The sequence below is a fragment of the Colossoma macropomum genome, unplaced genomic scaffold (assembly GCF_904425465.1).
Source record: "Colossoma macropomum unplaced genomic scaffold, Colossoma_macropomum, whole genome shotgun sequence".
In the NCBI taxonomy this organism is placed as follows: Eukaryota; Metazoa; Chordata; class Actinopteri; order Characiformes; family Serrasalmidae; genus Colossoma; species Colossoma macropomum.
The window spans coordinates 15,227,864-15,247,187 of record NW_023494805.1 but is presented as its reverse complement, the minus strand read 5'-3'; the positions used below and the strand labels follow the sequence as shown (position 1 = coordinate 15,247,187).

The window sequence follows — 19,324 nt, the reverse complement described above, 5'->3', positions numbered from 1 at the left end:
GTACATTAGATCTGATAAACAAATAATGTCAGTCTGTGTTATTAGTCTGCCCCCTGATTTCACAGCAAATAAATCAAAGTCATTCAAAGCAATATGTGAACTGTGCTCACACACAACAGGCCAGCCACAGCAACATTACTTAGGCAGGGGTTTGTGATGGAAGACAGAGACAGAGCTGCTAGATTAAGAGAGAAAAGGCAAGACATTTTGATATAAAAGGGCTCTCAAGCAAGATAAATACAAACACAAAAGTGCTACTTTCAGTCATTGTACAACATGTTGGAACCACGATGTCAAACACGTCGAAAACCTACAATAAAGAGCAAATCCCTGTAATTTCACATTATCCATCATATTCTAATGTGTCTACCAGATAATGTCACAGCACATATAAAAATGGCCTAGCATTCATCTGTCAACCGCAAAAATAGGATTCGGCCAGTAGAATGACTAGCACTATTTCAAACCTCATTTCCCCTGCAAATGATCCTGCAAGCCGGCCACTGATGCATGCTAGCTCCAGAGGCAATGATCACAGCACGCCAGGCTACCACATGGATTAACTTTTCATAACGCTCACCAACATTACAAGCCACCCCCTCCCTGCCCTGATGTAGATGGGCATGGAGTCTAAGGATCTTCACTTTTTGATTGAAAACAGCCAGCCAAAAAAAACCCAGCATGGCGTGGATCTCTCATCCTAATGGACTTGAAAGCAAGGAAGGACACAGCGGTGCACACTGGAGTAATTCTCGCCAGTCAAACGTATTGACGAGCGGCACGATTGCTTATTGGATCACTCCATTAGTGTCAATAGCGCTTTTAAAAAGGCACGCTTAAATGGAGCACACAGCCAGCGGTGTCAAGTCGCATGCTCTCCACTTGGTCCCTCTCAATGGAAATGACAGATTTGAGTGATATCATGTTACTCTGAACACCAGGAGAAGAGGGTAGAAAAAAAATCACTCATATAATGCTTCACTACGTAACTTGAAAATCTCAGATACAGTAAATTTGTAGCACAGGGAAAAGCATTATTAACTTAATACCTTTTAAAAAAAGCTTACTGCTTCAATCATTAAAAATGGTCCCACAACATCAACCACGGCTGACGTTTGACATTTAAATTGTGTAAAAATAATTAGCAAACGACAAAACAGAATTATGAAGTTATGAAGTTTCTTTATGACAGTCACAATTTGATGTATTAATTGGAGAACAATCCTAATTAGACTGGTGCAGACTGTTTTGAGTGTGAGAGAGAGAGAGAGAAAAAGAGAAAGCCTTCAGGCCTCAAAGGGGGCCACAGTCCTCCGCCCACCCTCTCTGACGACAGCCAGAACTCTCAAGCGACCACAACATGCTCCATGGAGAGATGCAGCACACGCACATACAGTAACCTCCCATCTCCAGAGATAAACAGAGAGAGGGGGAACAAAAAAGAGTAACAAAGCAACCAAGATTAAAAAGCACACAATGACACACAAAGAGGAGGGAAAAAAAAACAAATGACACGAAGAAAGAAAAACACTGCAGCATCTTGAGCCTCTGTGTACCAGTTTCTGTAATGTTTCTCAGCCGCCGCACTACAGCAGATGGTCAAGTGGCCGCTTCTAATGCTGTTCTAACAGTGTGTAATGTTTGGATGCTCAGACATATTGTTGCTCTGCTTTTTTTAGAGTGTGCCGCTGCAGCGCTGCCAAAGCACTCTCATGTTCCTCAAGAAAAGCCTTTTGCTGGGATCAAACACTTTAATGGATGCAGTAAAAAAAGAAAAAGAGAGAATGCTGTGAAAAGAAAGGTGAAAGCACTATTTTGAAAGATGGCAATGAGATCTGTAGTACTGGATGATATATTGTCTGAACCATTATAGCAACACTGGTGTCAAACGTGGTATCCAGGACCTAACAGTTAACCACAATTAACGTTATTTCCTGGGCACTGGATACTGAACGAATTAAACAGTAAGAATCTATGAAAACTAAACAGTAAGTTTCCTTCCTGGAAATGTGGGTTCTGTCTGGTTGAAGTGTACAATACTGTGAGGATCCTTTTGGTGGAAAAGAACAAAACAGCCCAATCAGAAGAAGCTATATCAGTATATCAGGAGCAGTACTCAGGAAGCATGAGTTCATTAACTTTTCTTACAGCTTACTTCATTAAATTGATAGTGATATCATGATATATTTGGAAGGTATCGTGATACTCAACTCTATCAATATCACCCAGCGCTAGAGGTCTGCTGAAAGTATCCAATCGAGAGACAGAGACAGAAAGTGCTACTGCTGGTCACTGGATAGATGTAGTTAGAGAAGGAGAGAAGGCAGGGGGTGAGAAACTCTTGCAACATGAAGAGAGAGTGGCAGAGAGAGAGAAAGGGAGAGAGAGCTTGGAGGAATGGTATTAAAGCACTTTGTCTTTAACCAAAATCACAGGTCTAACTGACAGGAGTGAGCTCATGTGTATAGGGGTTTTCATTTGTTATCTCTTGTTGTCATACGTGTATGTATACAGCTTGTTTGTGTGTGTTGTGTGTCCTCTCTCGTTAAGAGCGCTTCGTTACCCTCCGGATCCCCCTCTGACCTTTCTGCTGCTGGCAGGCTCATCAGCGGCACTGAAGCGGGGCGGCCTGTCATTTATCACTGAAACTAGCAGGAAGGGCATGCTATCACAACCAGCAAAGCCAAGCAGGCCAAAGGAGCCCACTCGGCTTGGGAGTGGATGCGTGAGCCTACATGTGAGCCCATGTGCGTGAGCACACGTGAATGAGCGTGTGCCGAAGGGGGAAGAGGTTACATCCCCAATATCAAAAATTTATGGTAATTGAAAGCGCCAAATCTTTGTGGAAATGCAGTCAATTTGATTCAGCGGCAAAAGGTCACACTATTCAATTTACACTCAATGCTGAGTACAGTAGCCAGCAAAACACCTGAAAGCAAATGATCTTATCAGAGTCTGCTATTGCACCCTCACCCACTGCATAAAAGCTATTTGCTGATTACTAAATAAATGCATTATCTTTTACCTTGACTTCCATTGCACGCTCTATCACCCTCTCTCATTGGCCCTGGGGTGTTGTTGAGGGAAGCTTTGTCAGACCTTGACTTTGTAAGGGGATTATTGCTAAGTTTCATACATACTTTTTACCTTCTAAGGGTATGACTTTAGACTACAGCACGTGTAGGGGAGCGTAGGTGCACTTCTCAGAAAACAGCGCTCAGAAATGAACAGGAAAAATCTTTTTGCACAGGGATCAATACCTGACCTAGACAAACAAGAAGGAAAACTGGACCTCAGTAGGATCCAAATGCAAGAGTACAGTACAGAATCTCACATAAATCTATCAACAGTGACTGCCAAGCTGTGAGCCATTATAATCAGCTCAATATGTTGAATTCCAATGCACATTTAAAAAACTAATTTACATAATTTTACCCCTTACTCCAGATATAGTAGATCAGGCAATGTTTGGTGTCTGAAGTTTGCTTCTTCAGTACTGCACTGCAACTAGAAGGCTCATGTAGCTAAAAGAAGCTCATACCTCACTAGTTAGCAGTGTGCAAACTGCATGCTTAAATCACACACTTGCCTCAAACTGTGCAGTTGTTGAGTAATTTCAAATAAACTTTATAAGTTAATAAACAAGAATGTGGACCATCACACTATTTTGTCTTAAGCCACCAGTTTATTTAAATGAGATTTTTTGGCAAACTGTTGTTTAAAGACCAATATACCCAGCAATTTCAATCTAGCGTTTTAACAAGCAAAGTTAAGCCTAAAATGACATCATGCTCTGCATGTCATGATGTCCCATGCTGCATTCTTCCTATCTGCCCTAAAGGACTACGATTTAAACCGCTGTTGCGTAAGTCCAGAGAGTAGCTGTGTTCCTGGAATCTAGAGATCCAAACTCCCCCACACCAGAGGGCTGAACTATTAAATAATCCAGGAAGTGTCCGCGTTGAGGCGCTCTCCCTCTCCCTCTCTCTCTCTGAAGTGAGGTGAGCCAGACACCCAAGGCTTATTGGCTCAGTGTTTCCGGCCAGGTTAGCAAGAGAGAGACAGGCCCCGAAAGGCTCTTAGAAGAGATTACCCACCTGGGCTAAAAATAGGCCACACTGGCTTGCCCCTACTACTCACAACGTAGCCAACGCTAATGCTCCAATTCAGTGTCCGAGAACTACAAAAAGCTTTCTGAAAACTGCACGTGTGCAGTTGTAGGGCTGCGCCTACCTGTGGATATGAAAGTTGAATGGCATGTAACAAGATATATATGTATGGACTATACATAATTTCTAAGTACAGAATGTGATTAAGCTTTTGCGAGCATGCAGACTTTAAATCCTCATGTGTATGTTTATTTACTCACCCTGAGCTGTTCAACCCTTTTTAACTCTCCGTTTTGAGCAGAACTATTTTTTTTTCTGTTAACCTTGTACAGTTGTATGCAAACGTTTGCACACATATATATATATTTTTTTCCCAAACGCTTGTGCTCTAAAATTAGCAGAAAATTCCATATTTAAGTGTGGTCCCTGTAGAGGATGTGTTGACTTATTTTCACTTAGGAAATCAACAAAACAAGTAATTTGACTGAGGGTGTACAAACTTTTACATACAATTGCACGTCTATAATAATAACTGCATAGGATGAGGAAAACTTTCTTAAATTTAAAGGGCAATGTGACCTGTAAGTCATTTTAAAACTATTTCTATTGGTCCATTCATCATAAAATGTTCACACAACATAAAAAAGGCAGCTGGCATTTTCATATAAACATGAAAACAACTGGGTTACAAGGTTTTGACAGAGACAGTATGTAGGTTATGTAACTATGAGCGTAAGGCCCTTGCAGGATTAAAGGTTAGCAGTCAGGGAAAAGCAACAAGTGTGAAATCTGTGTGAAAGGGTGACTTCTAAATGGAGCAGCTTCATTCGTCCCAGTAAAATGTGATTTAATGGGCTGATCATCATGTCACGTAAGGCCCCCTGTTTGTGAGCGGCCCTGTTGGTAACACAGGGTCACAAATGTGACCCCACCTGCAGTGCTTCAGTCCTGACCTCAGCTCAACTGGCATAGTACAGTGTGTCCCAGGGCCATGACAGCCAAAGGCTTTTTATAAGTAGACGAAACTTTAGACATGTTGGGGTGGCTGAGGTAACACCACTGCACTCATACATTCACACACACATGCACGGGAGCCACATGAAGAGGAATGCTTAAGGTAATCCACACCAGTGACTGGACAGCAATAGATAAAGATTAGTATACACATGCAAAATGTTGGTAAACACTGCTGGATCACAAGCATGATGTTGATTGGTTCAGACTAGGTCGGTCAAGAGATAAAAATAATTCATCGTGATTAATTGCATTAGTTTGTGTAGTTAATTGCATTTATCTCACATTTGACCCTGAGACAGATTTTTTCAATTTCAAAAGCAGTACACATTTTGTTCTGTCAATAATTCAGTAACATTAATTTCATGTTATAAATGCATGAAACATCAAAATCGCATGATTTCTATGGGGTGAATGCCGTTTCTATGTTTCATGCTTGACGTCCAATGACAGCAACAATCTCTGCATGTTCCAGCACTCATACTGTTATGTTACATTTTGTTTCAAGAGGAACCATAGCTGGAAATAATTTGCCATTTGAAAGCTTTGAATGAGAAGGCTAAAGTTATGGACTATGGAATTATTGCAAGTTACAGCACGTGAGCAGCTGGGCTTCAGCCTGGAACTGGTTAGAGGGGTCAAACTAGTAAAATGTGTTCATGGCTTTAATAACATAATTTTTGACACCACTACTGATTCTGTGTCTGCACACATGTACACATATACAAACATACACACCCTTTTTTCCCAAAATCAGCAAAAAAAAACCAAACAAACAAACAAAAAAAAGACATTTACACCGCCACACCTCTGCGTGCTTCTGCAAAATGAATTCTTTCATTCTCTTAGGGTGGCACACACGCACAGGTATTCCTCATGTTCTCTCTGTCCTCTCCAGGGGTGTGTATAGGGGTAAAGGGGTGTTAAATGGCTCTAAGATGAGTGTCAGGTAGCTGAGAGGAGGGCTCAGCTGGGGCTGTTTCCCTCAAGCTAAGCCTAAAATCAAGCTTCAGCGTCTCTCCCAATCACCAGCTCTGGACTTTGCACCATGGGTTAAAATTACGGACACCACGATCTGACTCTGCGGGAGCCGTTCCAGGCCTATTTTAAGGCATCAGTATCGGCTATATTAAGCTCGATCTAATTCCAATCCTTTCCTAAGGCTATTTTACCCCATTGCTCTCTATTTTGGCCACTGTCATAGAAGTGACGTACACGGATCTTGTCCATAACTTGCAGCAGTGAGACACATTTTCAGACGTTAACAAAATGTCAGCAGTGTGGAACTATTTTAAGGCTAAAATGGAAGTTTTTAATATCTGCAGTGTTGGTGACTATGGTTAAACTAGAGACCTTTCACCAAAACAGTAAAACTAGCCGCACGTAAAATATGAAGGCGTGGCTATTACACAATTAGCAGTTAAAGTAACAGCGCGTTCAAGGCCGAAGTACTTCCGTTACGTTGGAGCGACTTAAAATATGAAAGCAGGCGTAGACGAGACACCATAAAATGGCAATTTAAAAAAAAAGTAGTCACAGTATCAGTATCAGTATGACTATCACTATGAATAGAGAGTGTGGGGAGACAGCGAGTGATGGAAAAAGAGAGAGATATGGAGAGAGAAATGCATAGAGGGGGAGGAAGGGGGTGGAAGAGCCGGGCAACAACCATAAGATGTTAACTTGCTCTTTTCCAAACATGCCCTGCGGGGACAATTTTCCAACTGCAAGTGATGCTTCCTCCTCTCCCCCTTCCTTTCCTCCCTCTCTCTCTCCCTCCTTCCTCTCCTCCTCTTGCTTTTTTGCTTTTTCATTTCTTCTTCCCTTTTCCACCATGGTGAAGTGGCTGTGGGTGAATATATTTGCCAGCCTTTTCTCTCCAGCTAGTCAGCTGGCCTTGCAGGCACCAGAGCAGAGAGGACGAGGCTGAGGTGTCCAGTCTGATTGAAATGCACTGAAGGAATTAAAGAAGAGCGACTTAACTCTTCATGTCTTATTAGTATGTATTAGTATCAGTTTATTATTACTAATAGTATGTCAACACTTTCATAACTACACAACAAACATGTTAGTTCTATGGTAGTTGAATAATTCATAGTAGTTACTTAATAATTAAGTAATACACTTGGTATCTACTCCTAGACAACACTTTCCTTTTAAGGAGAACTGCCTTTCAGAATGCTGCATGTTGTAGAAAAACTACCAATTTCCGATTTCTTTACAGTGGTGGTTAAAGGAACCAGGGGTCGTGATGTCTACAACACAAATATGATTTATTTACTATCCAAAATGAAGAGTCACATGTCTCCTTACTTTTTATATGCAGTGTTGATCATGATAAACTGATGGTAAATCATGGAAAAAGTAAGTACTGTTCTGCCTTACAATGTCCCACATGACTGGATTTTTAAAAATGTTGAAAAAACAGTTTAGGCCAAAATCTTGTCTCAAAACTACCGTAAATCATAGGCATCAGGCAGCATATTCATAACCATTTCATGTAATAGCATTCTTTGAGGAAGCCTTTAGAGGTATTAAGCACTTCAGAAGTCTGGTTCGCACCAGTATTGTCTAGAATGGAGCATTTCATATCAAACCACTCTAAACGACTTTTTGTTTCCATCTTAATAATTTAACTATGTAAAAATTTTCAAAGATAGGTGGAACCCGTAAAACTTGTCCATAAAACCGAGTTTGGTTAGACACCTTTAATGCACAATCATAGATGTATATGTCTGGAGACCAATAACAGCAAGTCAGTTATTTACCCCTTATTCCATTCCAGGTTTATTTCCTACAAAGTCTTATTATTCAGTAACTACAGGGACTTCAATGCAAACTAATGGAGCTAATTCTAAACTAATTCTTAGGTTATAGAAGTGTGTAATAAAACATGGCTTGTTAGGGGGTTAAAGGAGTCTAAAATGTAAAAAACACCAAGCTTCACCAAAAACTCTGCTGCACCCAAGATTATAAATTACAAAGAAAAAGATTCTCCAAATTATCTCACAAACAGTGCGCTTAAATTACACAAATGCCTTTAAAGCAAACAGCAGGATCAAAGTAAACCTGCCAGCAATGGCTCATTGGTGGTGAGATGACACAGCACAGTAAACAACAGATGAAAAAAAACAAAAAACAACAACAGTCACTACAGAAGCTGTTAAACAGCAGCAAAGTATACAGCCGTTTTACCATTGTTAGCAATGTTTCTGAGTTGGCTGACACTGAGCCACTTACGAATGCATGTGCTTCAAGAAGGAGAACAGCGACGCAATCCTCTGTGTGTGTGTGTGTGTGTGTTTCATAAGTGTTCACTTGAGGAAATCATATTATACAGCACAATATGATAATGTGCTCGGCCCAGCTGAACTGCTGCAGCTCAAGTAGTGGTGTGCCTTCAAATGTCAGCATAAATTTGCAAATTAAACATGCGAAGCCATCAGCAGTCACTGTTAACGTGTGCGCGCGTGCGTGTGTGTGTTCTGAGGTATGCTTGTTGACTTTGGAATGCAGCAAAGGCGAGCTGTAATCAATCACCCTCTCCTTCTATTGTTTGATGTATGACTGGGCAGATGTGTCTATGTGATAGATCAACGAATTAGTAGACAAGCAGGAAGCAAACTAGCTACTGTCTGGGGGAAGTGTAAGTGTTTGTGTGCCATCTGATATTCTGTAGACTCTTCCACTTCTGTGATTAATGCATACACACACACATCTCTTATGAAAAAGAACTGTAGTAATACTCAGAGGAAGGAGGAAGTACAATATTTCTGTACTTGAGTAAAAGTAGATGTGTTCTTGATAAAATACTGCTTAAGTAAAAGTACCAGTTCTCTACTGTATTTATTTATTTATTTATTTTCTCCCCAATTTTCTCCCCAATTTAGTCATATCCAGTTCCACCCACTAGTTAGGACTCCCCCAATCACATGACACCTCCAGTGCTAGAAGGGTGAAAGCAAACACAAGCTTCCTTTGAGTCATGTGAAGCCAGCCACTGCTGCTAATGCAATGTCGTCAGACACCTGAAACGCTTGGAAGAGAGCACTAACTGGCAGTTATGTTACATCAGCTAACACACGCCTGTGCTGGCTAGCATCACGATAAGTGATGGGGAGAAGAAGGGCCACCCTACCCACCCAGAGAGTGCGAGGCCAATTGTGCTCTCTTGGATTCCCAGCCACGGATGGCTGTAGCATCACTGGGGATCGAACTCCCGATCATCCAATGATAGGGTCAATGCCTAGACGGTGGCACCACTTTGGAGCCCGGTCTAATGTATTTTTGGTACAAACTACTAAAAACTGTCTTAATTCATTTTTACATGACCAATATTGAATTTCTACAGGATTCCAATGGGAATCTTAGAGCCTCATTTATTGTGAACAATCAAACTGTTTCTTATTCGTATAGATCAAAGAATGCACAGACACTTTCTGTGGTTTACTGTTCTGAGTTTCATAGCTTCAAAGTTGTGGGACACCTTTTGCCACTGCAATGGAAATATTACAGTTTCTTATTGCATTACTACGGTTCTTTTTTTGTAAGGGACACACGCAGTCCCCTTGGCAGTTGCACCTCATGAACAGCTGAGTGACAGGTCAACGTGTGGTCAAAGTCTTGATCAGTCAACACCAGCCACACTCACACACCTCACAAAAGCAGGGGTGGCGCCTTTTGCTTTTTACATTGTGACCAAGTCAGAATTCCACGCTCTCTCTGGCAGCACACTCATGCTTTCAAATGGCAATAAGTCCTCATTGGATGATCTAATACAGTAGGGCAGTCGCTGGGCAGTTATTTTGACTAGGTGTCAAGTGCCCTCAAAATAAAAGGCCACGGCGATCTCTGTTGGAGCCAGGGACTGTTCCATTCCGTGCAGTGTACATAGAGAACACACTTCTGCTTTGGATACAGTAGCAGAGGCCATTCAAGGGCCAGGATGCTGGAGAATCAAAGAGTATACCAAGTTTACCAAGTATGCTAAGAAGGAGATAGCCTCTCCATTAGAATATTAGAGCGGCACGGAGCTGCCCTAATCTGAATTTCATGACTACTTTTAAGACAAAACAGAATGTTCTGGCTACAGAATGTCACTTTGGAAGACAGCTGGGCAATAATTGGTGGCATATTTTATTTAGTGATTGAAAGCAGTGCATTAAAAATTATAAAAAAAACATGAGTTAGACTTGAGTCAGTAGATCATAGATTCAAGACACTGTTGTAGGCATGGCTATACAGCCTTTGGCACGTAGAGATTATAGTTTTGCCCTTTGGTGATGGTGACTGATACAAACACTGACGTTCTACGCTCACGTCAAAGCTACTCTTCAAACGGGCCGGACGTAAACAGTTTCGCCACCTCTCAGTTAATCATCAATCAAGCAGTCTGTTGAGCCATAAATTCCTTCATTTCTGTGAAATGTTCTACTTAGTTACCATTCTTTTACACATTAGCCACTTTTTCGACTGCTGATTAGGTTTAAATTGTAGGCATGTCAAACAAAAACTGGTGGATACTAATACTTCTAGAACAGATTATTGTAGCTGTATGAATGAGTATATATAGCATAGAAGAAAGAACGCAAGGTTCCTGGCACTCCTTTGCATCAAATCAATGATCTAAGAAAAACTGAACATTGGTAATATGCTGTTACTGTCATAAGTAAACCTTGGAATTCCTTGTGATTTATTTTTTGTAATCATTTAATGACAAATGGACCAATAGGAAATTTTGAAAAGTAAACATTAAGTTTATAATAAGTTATACAAATATTTCCTTCTATACAGTTTCTGTTTCAGAGATTTGAGCTTTAATGATGACAGTGGCAATGGTTATTTGAGAATGAGACCTAGAATGTTGCTTGGAAATTTTGCAATGCCATTTAAACGTCTTAAAGAGCCATAGAAATGTATATCATCATGGTCAGAACCTTAACAAGATTTCATCATAAGTCCGTTTTCAACCATTTCTATTGGTCCATTTGTCAAGAAATTTTGACCCAGCATAATTGTCAGTTGCTGATTTCAAATAAGGAAAAAAAAATGAAAAAATTGAGATACAAGGTTTTGTTCCAGCAGTGATGATATATTTATGTTTAAACACAATAAAAAAGAGAAAAGAAAGGAAAAGGATCTTGCCTTTTTGAAGACTTGAATGTATGGTTTGTAAATGCATGCAAATGCACATAACAGTATCTACAGTATTTGTCATGTGACAGTATTTAAATATACAGAAATTATGCAAAAAGGGCAAAAAAAAAGAGAAGAAGGGTAAAAGGACCTTGTCTCTGAGTGCCATGTCTTTTACAAATTTGCTAGTGAGTTGTTTTAACCCCCCTCCAGTCCATTCCCAGGAGAAGGCTGGTCAGTGACAGTGCAGCCCTGCTGGCTAGTGCTATGGGGCAAAGGAAAGGCCCCCCTGCCGGCCCCCACCTCCACTGCATTTTAGCCCCAGAGATGGGCCTGATAACTGGGAACTGAACTGGCACTGAAGGGCATTAGCTGTCACGTCACACCCAGTCAGTAGGCAGCACTGCCCTACTGGCTGCTATCTCTCTCACTAATCTGCCTGCTAGCCAGCCCCGCACGGCCCTGCAATAATGGGACATGATGTAAAAATGTCAGAAAAGAGCAAGACATGAAATAAATGACTTCACTGAATCCGATTCATTAAAAAGGCCTGAAGCTAGATGCGCAGGAGGGGAGGGCTGAGTGCGTGTGGTGTAACTCGGACAGAGAGTAAGAGGGAAAGAGAGAGAGAGAGAGTGTGTGAGAAAGTGTGTGCCTGAGTGTGTGAGATCAGAAGACTAGGCAGGCCACCTATTAACTACACTGCAGTCATGCGGGTTAAGAAAACATTGCCAGGGGTTTGAATGGGAGCAAGGGGAGGAGATGAAAAAGTTCTGCCAACTCACTTTACACAAGAGCTGGCCATTTATTAACCTGTCTTCACATCGCTGCTGAGCGCTATAGTGACCCATACAGGCCAGCAGCGGCAGTGCACTGGAAACACGCACACGTAAGTGTTGATATTAATACCCTACACCACTGCTGCAGGGCCTACTCATAGCCCCTGGCCAATATCAGTAGTATAGGCCTACAGCGCTAAATGCAACTCAAAGGATAAAAGTGCGACAGTAAATATGCATCAGTTCTTCAAATCTCTAATCAACAACAAGCTGCAAGCATTTTTCATATTTTACCCCTTAACCTTTAAATGGCTCATTTACTAACCTTATATCTAGCACAAACTGATCTACACATTCTTGGGAAAAAAAGTATGAAACTGTCAGTGAGGCAGTACCCCTCTTGTCACTGGGGTGGTACTGTCAAGGGTACATCTCAGTACCTTTAGTCAGGTTACATAATTGTACCATAATCCATTGAAATTATATTTATAGTTGTATTGACTCCACACACCCTGTCTTGTCTCCAGGCTTTTATTTTATTGTTCTGTTTTAAAACATTAGTTATGAAATGCTATAAATATGTACTTTCGGGAAAAACTTTTTAAGGTACACAATTGGATGTTTACATTGTTTGTACCTTGATGAACAAAAAATGTACCTGCACAGAACCTTTATTTCTAACATTGCACTCTTAAAAATGAAGGTGCCTAAAAGACGCTCTCCAGAGAACCAAAAGTGGAACCCATATTGGCAGCTTTTTTTAAGTGTAAAGTAAAACTCTTTTTTTGTTTACATTTACAATAACAAAAGAAGAAATTAAATTTGTTCCCTTTTCATATTTTTTTGCCACTTGTCTAAAAATGGACAAGATAGAGGGGTGGAAATGACATGAATATAAGGTTTAAATTAAGGTGTGACCTGTGGCACATGTGAGCTTTGACATGGCTTGTCAGAAAGATATCCCTGACCCCACCCCCTCCTTTAATGATTTAATGACATATTTGTATCTTATATATAACTTATTAAAATGCAATAAATGTACATGTATTTTTTAAAGTATTTTAGAGTATTTTTACACTAAAACACACTAAAGATTATGGTGCCTTTGTGTGATGCCATATAAGAAGCATTTTGGGTTCCTTAAAAAAACTTTCAAATGGGTGGTTCCTTAGAGAACTATATTTGCAAATGAAATGTGTGAGTGCAAAGAAGCTTTTTAGAACCTTAAAACCTCCATATAATGGAAAGGTAAAGGATTCCTTCCCACTCACACATCTGCTTTACAAACATGGCTCTTCAGGGAACTAAAAATGGTTCTTCGACGTTTTTAAAACCTCAATTGAAAACACCTGCTTTAAATAATGCTAAATGATCCGCTTTTATTATTACATACATTATTAAGTTATGAACTGCAAGAGGAACAGCAAAAATAAGGATGTCTGAACAGGGCTTTGGATATCGTTTCTAAGCCCTTTGACACTGATACTGTGTTCAAGACCCAACAAACACACAGGTATTTTTATCCTGCCCTCTCTCTCCTCTTCCTCTTGCCACAGGAACCATGAGGCCCCACAGAGTGACTGTATAACACCACAGAGTCACTGTACAGTCCCCAGGGCCAGCACAGCGCACAGCCCTGTACACGGTCTCACAAACAAGCACCAGCGAGCCTGAGCGAAAACAGCCCCTGCTCTTTTACCAAGCGCTCGCTTTCACTGACGAAGAGCAAAGCCGTGTTATCATTTTTCCTCTCCATCTCCACAGATAAGACCGTAATGAACTAGCCGGTTATCCCGGGCCTGAGCCGCTTTGTTTCATCTGCCACGTTTCTTCTCCTCTGGACTTTGCTTTCTGTGTGAGTGATGGAAAATGCTACAGAGTAACAAGTGTAAAGCTTTAACCCCTCCTCCTCTTTCAGCAACATGACAGCACTGAAATGGGCCAGGCTCGTTTAGAGGCTGACACGCTTGATTTACTGCTAGACCAAGATTTCAGTGAGCTAGAAGAACAGAGCGTTACTCCACTGACTCAAAATAAACTACAGTATGTGTGGCATTAATGAGGGAGCTAATGTGTAGGTCGCTTGAGGTATTAACCCCTGATTGTCTCCGTCCACAATCAGTAGCATTATGACTTAACCACTACTTTGTGAGCAGTTTAAGGCTTGATAAGGCATCCACGACAGAAACGCTAAGCTAACATAGTAGGCAAAGGTTGCTGGCTTATCACAATATCAAGACCCTAAAAATGAGTCGATACAGAGTTTTTTTCTTTTGTACTTTCCGAAGGATAACGAAAAGCCAAACACAGCAGTTTATCCAATATTAACTATCAAAGCTTTCAAAGAATCCAGCACTCACTCACTTGTACTTTCCATTATCTCTAAACACTGTAAACTAGAGTGTGAAAATCCAATAATCTGGTGCCTTATACTCTTGTACTCTAGTGATAACCTCTTCTGAGATCAGGCTTTACTGTTCCAATCCAAGTCTTCAGTATAACACACTGAACCCATCCAATGTCCTCTTGCATCTATTCAGTGAAAAAGTACAACAATGGACATGTTCTAGCAAAAGATGGCCCTCCTTACCTCGAACAGATTGGACGACTCATTGCCATACTGGCTGGAAATGATTTCTGATTGGTCGCTGTACCACTTGAGTCCACCCAGAAAGCTATCCGCATCCAGGTCGCTGACGTCCAGTTCGGAGAGGTCCAGTTCGGGCAAGTCAGGGCAAAGGGGCTGGTCTTCCCCAACCAAGGCAGCACACTGCAAAAGAAAAGAATGACCATCATTCCTTATCAGTGAAATGTGCCCAAACCAGTCGATCTCAGACTATAGAAACAACACTAAAGATTATTCAGTAACTACTATGAAAATTAAATGTAAGTAATGCTACTATAAGCTTATATGAAGTCATAAGAATATGAGCTTCTATCCAATTATAAATATCTAAAGCATACTGTTTAACCCCTTAAATAGCCAAAGGTTTATTACACACTTCTATAACCCAAGAATAGCTCAACCTGATTGCACTTAAGTCCCTGTAGTTACTGAAAAATAAGCCTTATTATGTAATAAGACCTGTTTTTTCAGGGGTTAAACAATCTTCCTGAATGGTCCTAAGCTTGGACAGATGGTTCTAGGAAAAAAAAAACCTTAACTTCTGTAGGTTCTTTAAGGTTCTTTGCATGCACACTAAAAGATTCTTTAGTGGCATCACTGCAGTAAGTCCTTTATTTTTCAGTATATGTGGTTTAAAGTGTTGACTAAAGGAGAAGCAACATATGAATGCTGTGGTGAGTGTAGTTTATAAAGAGGCCAAAGTCTGGGCCTAAATCTCTCCAGTTCTTCCACTATGTCACTCACTCCAATGCTTAACATGCTGTAATTTCTTTCTTCTGAGAAATGTAAGGACAATACTGTCATTTCTCTGTTTCTGTTGGAGAAAGACGTTTCTGCAGCGCTGCCTATTAATATTTCGACTGTTCACCGGCTGCCTCACTATGCAACAGTGCGACAGCTGCTGCGTGGCTCCTCGAACACAAATTATAGGCTTCATCGAACTGCTAACACTGGGATCAACACACTTAAAACCTGCCAACCTTCAGTTCTATCTGAGGCTTTATAACACTGCAGATCTACAATTGGCTTGTGTTTACTGTGTAAACAAGTTCCTGGGATGATCTGCCAAGCTGCACTGTGTTTTTTTATTTACATATTTATTTGTTTATTCTACTCTTTTTTCAGAATATGCATTAAGCATAGACACTGGAGTGTTTGGTCAGTCTGTGAGAGCTGTGCCATTATGTCATTATGTCTGGATCCTGTTATGAATGTGTAAGTAATCAAAGCAGCAGAGGAAGATTGTGTTCTATGTCCGAACCTTCAAAAAGGGAACAAAGCAGCCATAAATAAAAAGCAGTGGTTTTGGTGTGAGTGAGTGAGTGAGTGTGTGTGTGTGTGTGTGTGTGTGTGTGTGTGTGTGTGTGTGTGTGTGTGTGAGAGAGAGAGAGAGAGAGAGAGAGAGAGAGAGAGAGTGTGTGTGTTGGGGGGCGATCATACAGCCCTCAGGGGATAAATCATACAGTATCTACAGTAAAGAAGGCTGTGAAGAGGGCTGTGGGCAGGATCCAGTCGAAACGCTTGCGCTGCATCCATAATGTGTTCACCTTTGCACCTTCTGCTCTGCGCACCCTTTGAGTTTTAATTACGAGCCCGTAACTGTGCTTACGCATCGCTTTCCAACACAAACATTTCCTCCGTCCCTCCGGTTTCTATCAGTGATCGGGCCTTATTTGTGCAAGCTTAGCGCAAAAAAAACAAAACAAAACAAAACAAAAAAACGGTTTGGACATGTTTTGTGTGTGTGAGGCCATGTTTTTAGCTCTATGCGGGGATCCCATGTTCCCAGGATGACAAGATATTGCCATTGTGGGGACATTTGGAAAATACACACAAGGAAAAAATGCTTTTTAGGCAGAAAAGCAGGCTTTACTTCAAAGTACTCTTTTTATTCATGAATTATTTCCAGATTTCTTTTGGTTACTCAAGTTAAAGTTGGGGATGGGCCAGGATAGACAGAATCCAGCGACAGTAATACAGTTTAATTGAAAGACCCCACAAAGAGAGTAATACAAACTGAGTGCGAAGCGAAGGTCTATGTATGTGAAGTGTGAGAGAGACACAGAGAGAGAGAGAGAGAAGAGGGAGAGAGAGAGAGCTGGGGGGCGGGGCTACTGCTTACCCACGAGGCGCACGAGCATGACGCCAGAGTTCGACTAAGGGCGCGTGGCCACAAGACCCAAACACACACACACACACATTTACGCACACACACCATCAGTGAGCCCCACTTCAGCGGCAGTAACCCCGACAGTGCGTGCGTGTGCGCCGCTTTGATTTAGCGCACAAACCTGCGCCAGCGCAACGCGCGCGCACCACCAGCTCACATTACAACGAGGAGAATCTAAACACCCACAGCGTCTGTAGCGACTTCCTCAGGTGCTGTTAGAACAGAGAGAGAGAGAGAGAGAGAGAGAGAGAGAGAGAGAGAGAGAGAGAGAGAGAAAGAGAGAGAGAGAGCTACTGCAATTGTGCTTTACTGGAAAGCAGCCGCGAGACTGACTGGCGAATGGAAAGAGCAGCAAGACCGAAGTAATGAACGATAACCAGGCTAAACATAGACGGCAAAAAACTCGATATCCAGCGTCAGACCTGAACCATCTATGCTATGAATAATTGAAATGTTACAGACCGTTTCAGTCTTACAGGCTACATTTACTGCTCCGGTAAATAAAGGCAGAAATAAACAAATGAGCTCCCCTATGCAGGCAGTACACACACAAACAGCGAGATAAACAGACAGACAGACACATATATGTATGCACAGCTGTCTCTCAGCCAGTAGACTGATTCCCCTGAGCGCGATCACAGTGTAATCTCCTCATTTCACTCCAGTTCCCGTATTTAAACACATTAAAACACCTGTCCTGCACCACCACAGCTCATCAGCCCATCAGAGCAGCCTGGGTCGCTGCCTGCGCTCACACTCAGCATCGCCTGCGTTACTTCCCTTCATCCGCCGAGCTGGTGAAATCCCGTCAGCTGGACGGACAGAACCCACTCTCTCGCGCTCTCTCTCTCTTTTCACATACACTCTCTCTCTCTTCCGAACGCGTTCACACGCGCGTTAGTGTCTGCGTGCACTTCTCATCCCTTCGGGCTCCGTTTTAAAACGGCTGGAATCCGAGAGAACAGAGGAAGTTGCAGTGGGCAGCACCTGGCGCGGATACATGTGAGCGATCCCGAGCAGGTACCTGTATGTACGGCGCAGCTCGCCGTTCAACCTGCTGCCCAACCACATAAAAAAAGGAAAAAACATGCCAGACAACCCACCAAAAAAGCACAATTTCTCTCAAAAAGATAAAAAAACAGCCTTTCCTCTCTCGACCCGTGTATTCCCATGCGTTCCGGAGCTCCGTTTCCCTTTTGCTCAGGGTACCGGAGCAAACAGCCACTTCACTCAACGCAAAACGCAGCCAACGTCCACCTTCCCCCCTTAAAGAAAAGAAAGCCCGGCTCCGGTGTTCAGTTCTGCCTGTTAAGTTTGCCGTTATTTCTCACCTCTAGTTCTCTCCACACCGCGTCCTGGTTGCACCTGTCCCACGCCATCCAGACACTGAATGACGGTTGCGGAAGAAAAATATGCGTGTATAAAAAACAAAATCAAAAAAGGAAAAAAAAAAAGAAAATCAAAAGGATGACGAGAAAGATCCGAGCGGTTCCAGCTTGCTCTCATGCAGGGAAGTGCCCCTCACTGTGCGAGAGAGCGAGGGCGACCTGTCTTACAACTGCTCTCCATCACATGACAAAGCTATTAAAAGTAGGCAGGCGAGTGACTCCCCTCTCGCCGCTACTCGCCGAGACGTCACGGAGAAGAGGCGTGGCCTCCGCGTAGTAAAAGCCATCCCGTGCGCTCTTTTTTTCCTTTTCCCACCCGTATACCGCGCGGCCACGCCCACCCGCTGCGTGGATTGGTTGAGAAGAGTCTGCCTCCTGCCCTACGATTGGCTATCTGAGCAGTCCGCCGTTCGCCTCGAGAATCAGCCATGAGCCAATCCCAGCTTAGGAAGGCGTGGCTTTCCGGAATACAGGTGGGAGAAAAAGGAACGTTACCTCCCTCCTCCCCCCAGCAACGATTCTCACCGACGGGTTTCTGCCAAGAGACTCCAGCACGGCTGCTTTCCTCTCAGGTTATCGAGTGGAGTTGGAATGGAAGTGAGAGAAACAGCCAGCGACTGTGTTTAGACTCTCTTCAGTTGTCACTGCAGTCGTTTAAAGCTAATCAAGCTCACGTTACTGGCTTTAGCGAGAGTCGTTTTTTTTTCCTGCTCGCTAGTCAAAACACAGAAAGGATCTGATGTGTTGCTGTGGCTGCCGGAGACTGTTGAGCGTTTAGTGCTGGGCTCAGTGCTGTTACGCTCCGAGCGTATATATTTTACGTATTAGACTTTTGCCTTTTCAGCGAACTGTTTTCTCTCAGTGTAATTGCTGTATTGGTGCTGCTTAAGAAAAGCTTTTAATCCTTAATTACTTTCGCTCGGCGAAGTAAACAGTTGCCGAAGGGGCAAATCTGGGAAATCGTTATCGCAGATCTCCAAAACATGCTCAGGAAAAAAAAAAAAAAGAAGATTTTATTTTTTTTAATTGTAATGATATTTGCATGTCTTTTAAAAGTTATTTCTACTTTTTTTTACACTTGTTTTGCTTAATTAATTTTATAA

At 42.1% G+C, this 19,324-nt stretch overlaps 1 protein-coding gene across 3 annotated transcripts in view; it reads right to left on the bottom strand.

Moving 5' to 3' along the window:
- Positions 1-18,399, bottom strand: part of ppargc1a (peroxisome proliferator-activated receptor gamma, coactivator 1 alpha) — a 40,202-nt gene extending 21,803 nt beyond the window's left edge. For all 3 annotated transcript variants that reach the window (XM_036596088.1, XM_036596089.1, XM_036596090.1), the window contains exons 1-2: positions 18,165-18,399; positions 14,628-14,807 (exon numbers count right to left, since the gene is read on the bottom strand). In XM_036596088.1, the coding sequence (XP_036451981.1) occupies positions 14,628-14,807; positions 18,165-18,212 (228 nt within the window). In that variant the 5' untranslated portion in view covers positions 18,213-18,399. The remainder of the gene's footprint in view (positions 1-14,627; positions 14,808-18,164) is intronic.
- Positions 18,400-19,324: the final 925 nt, after the last annotated feature.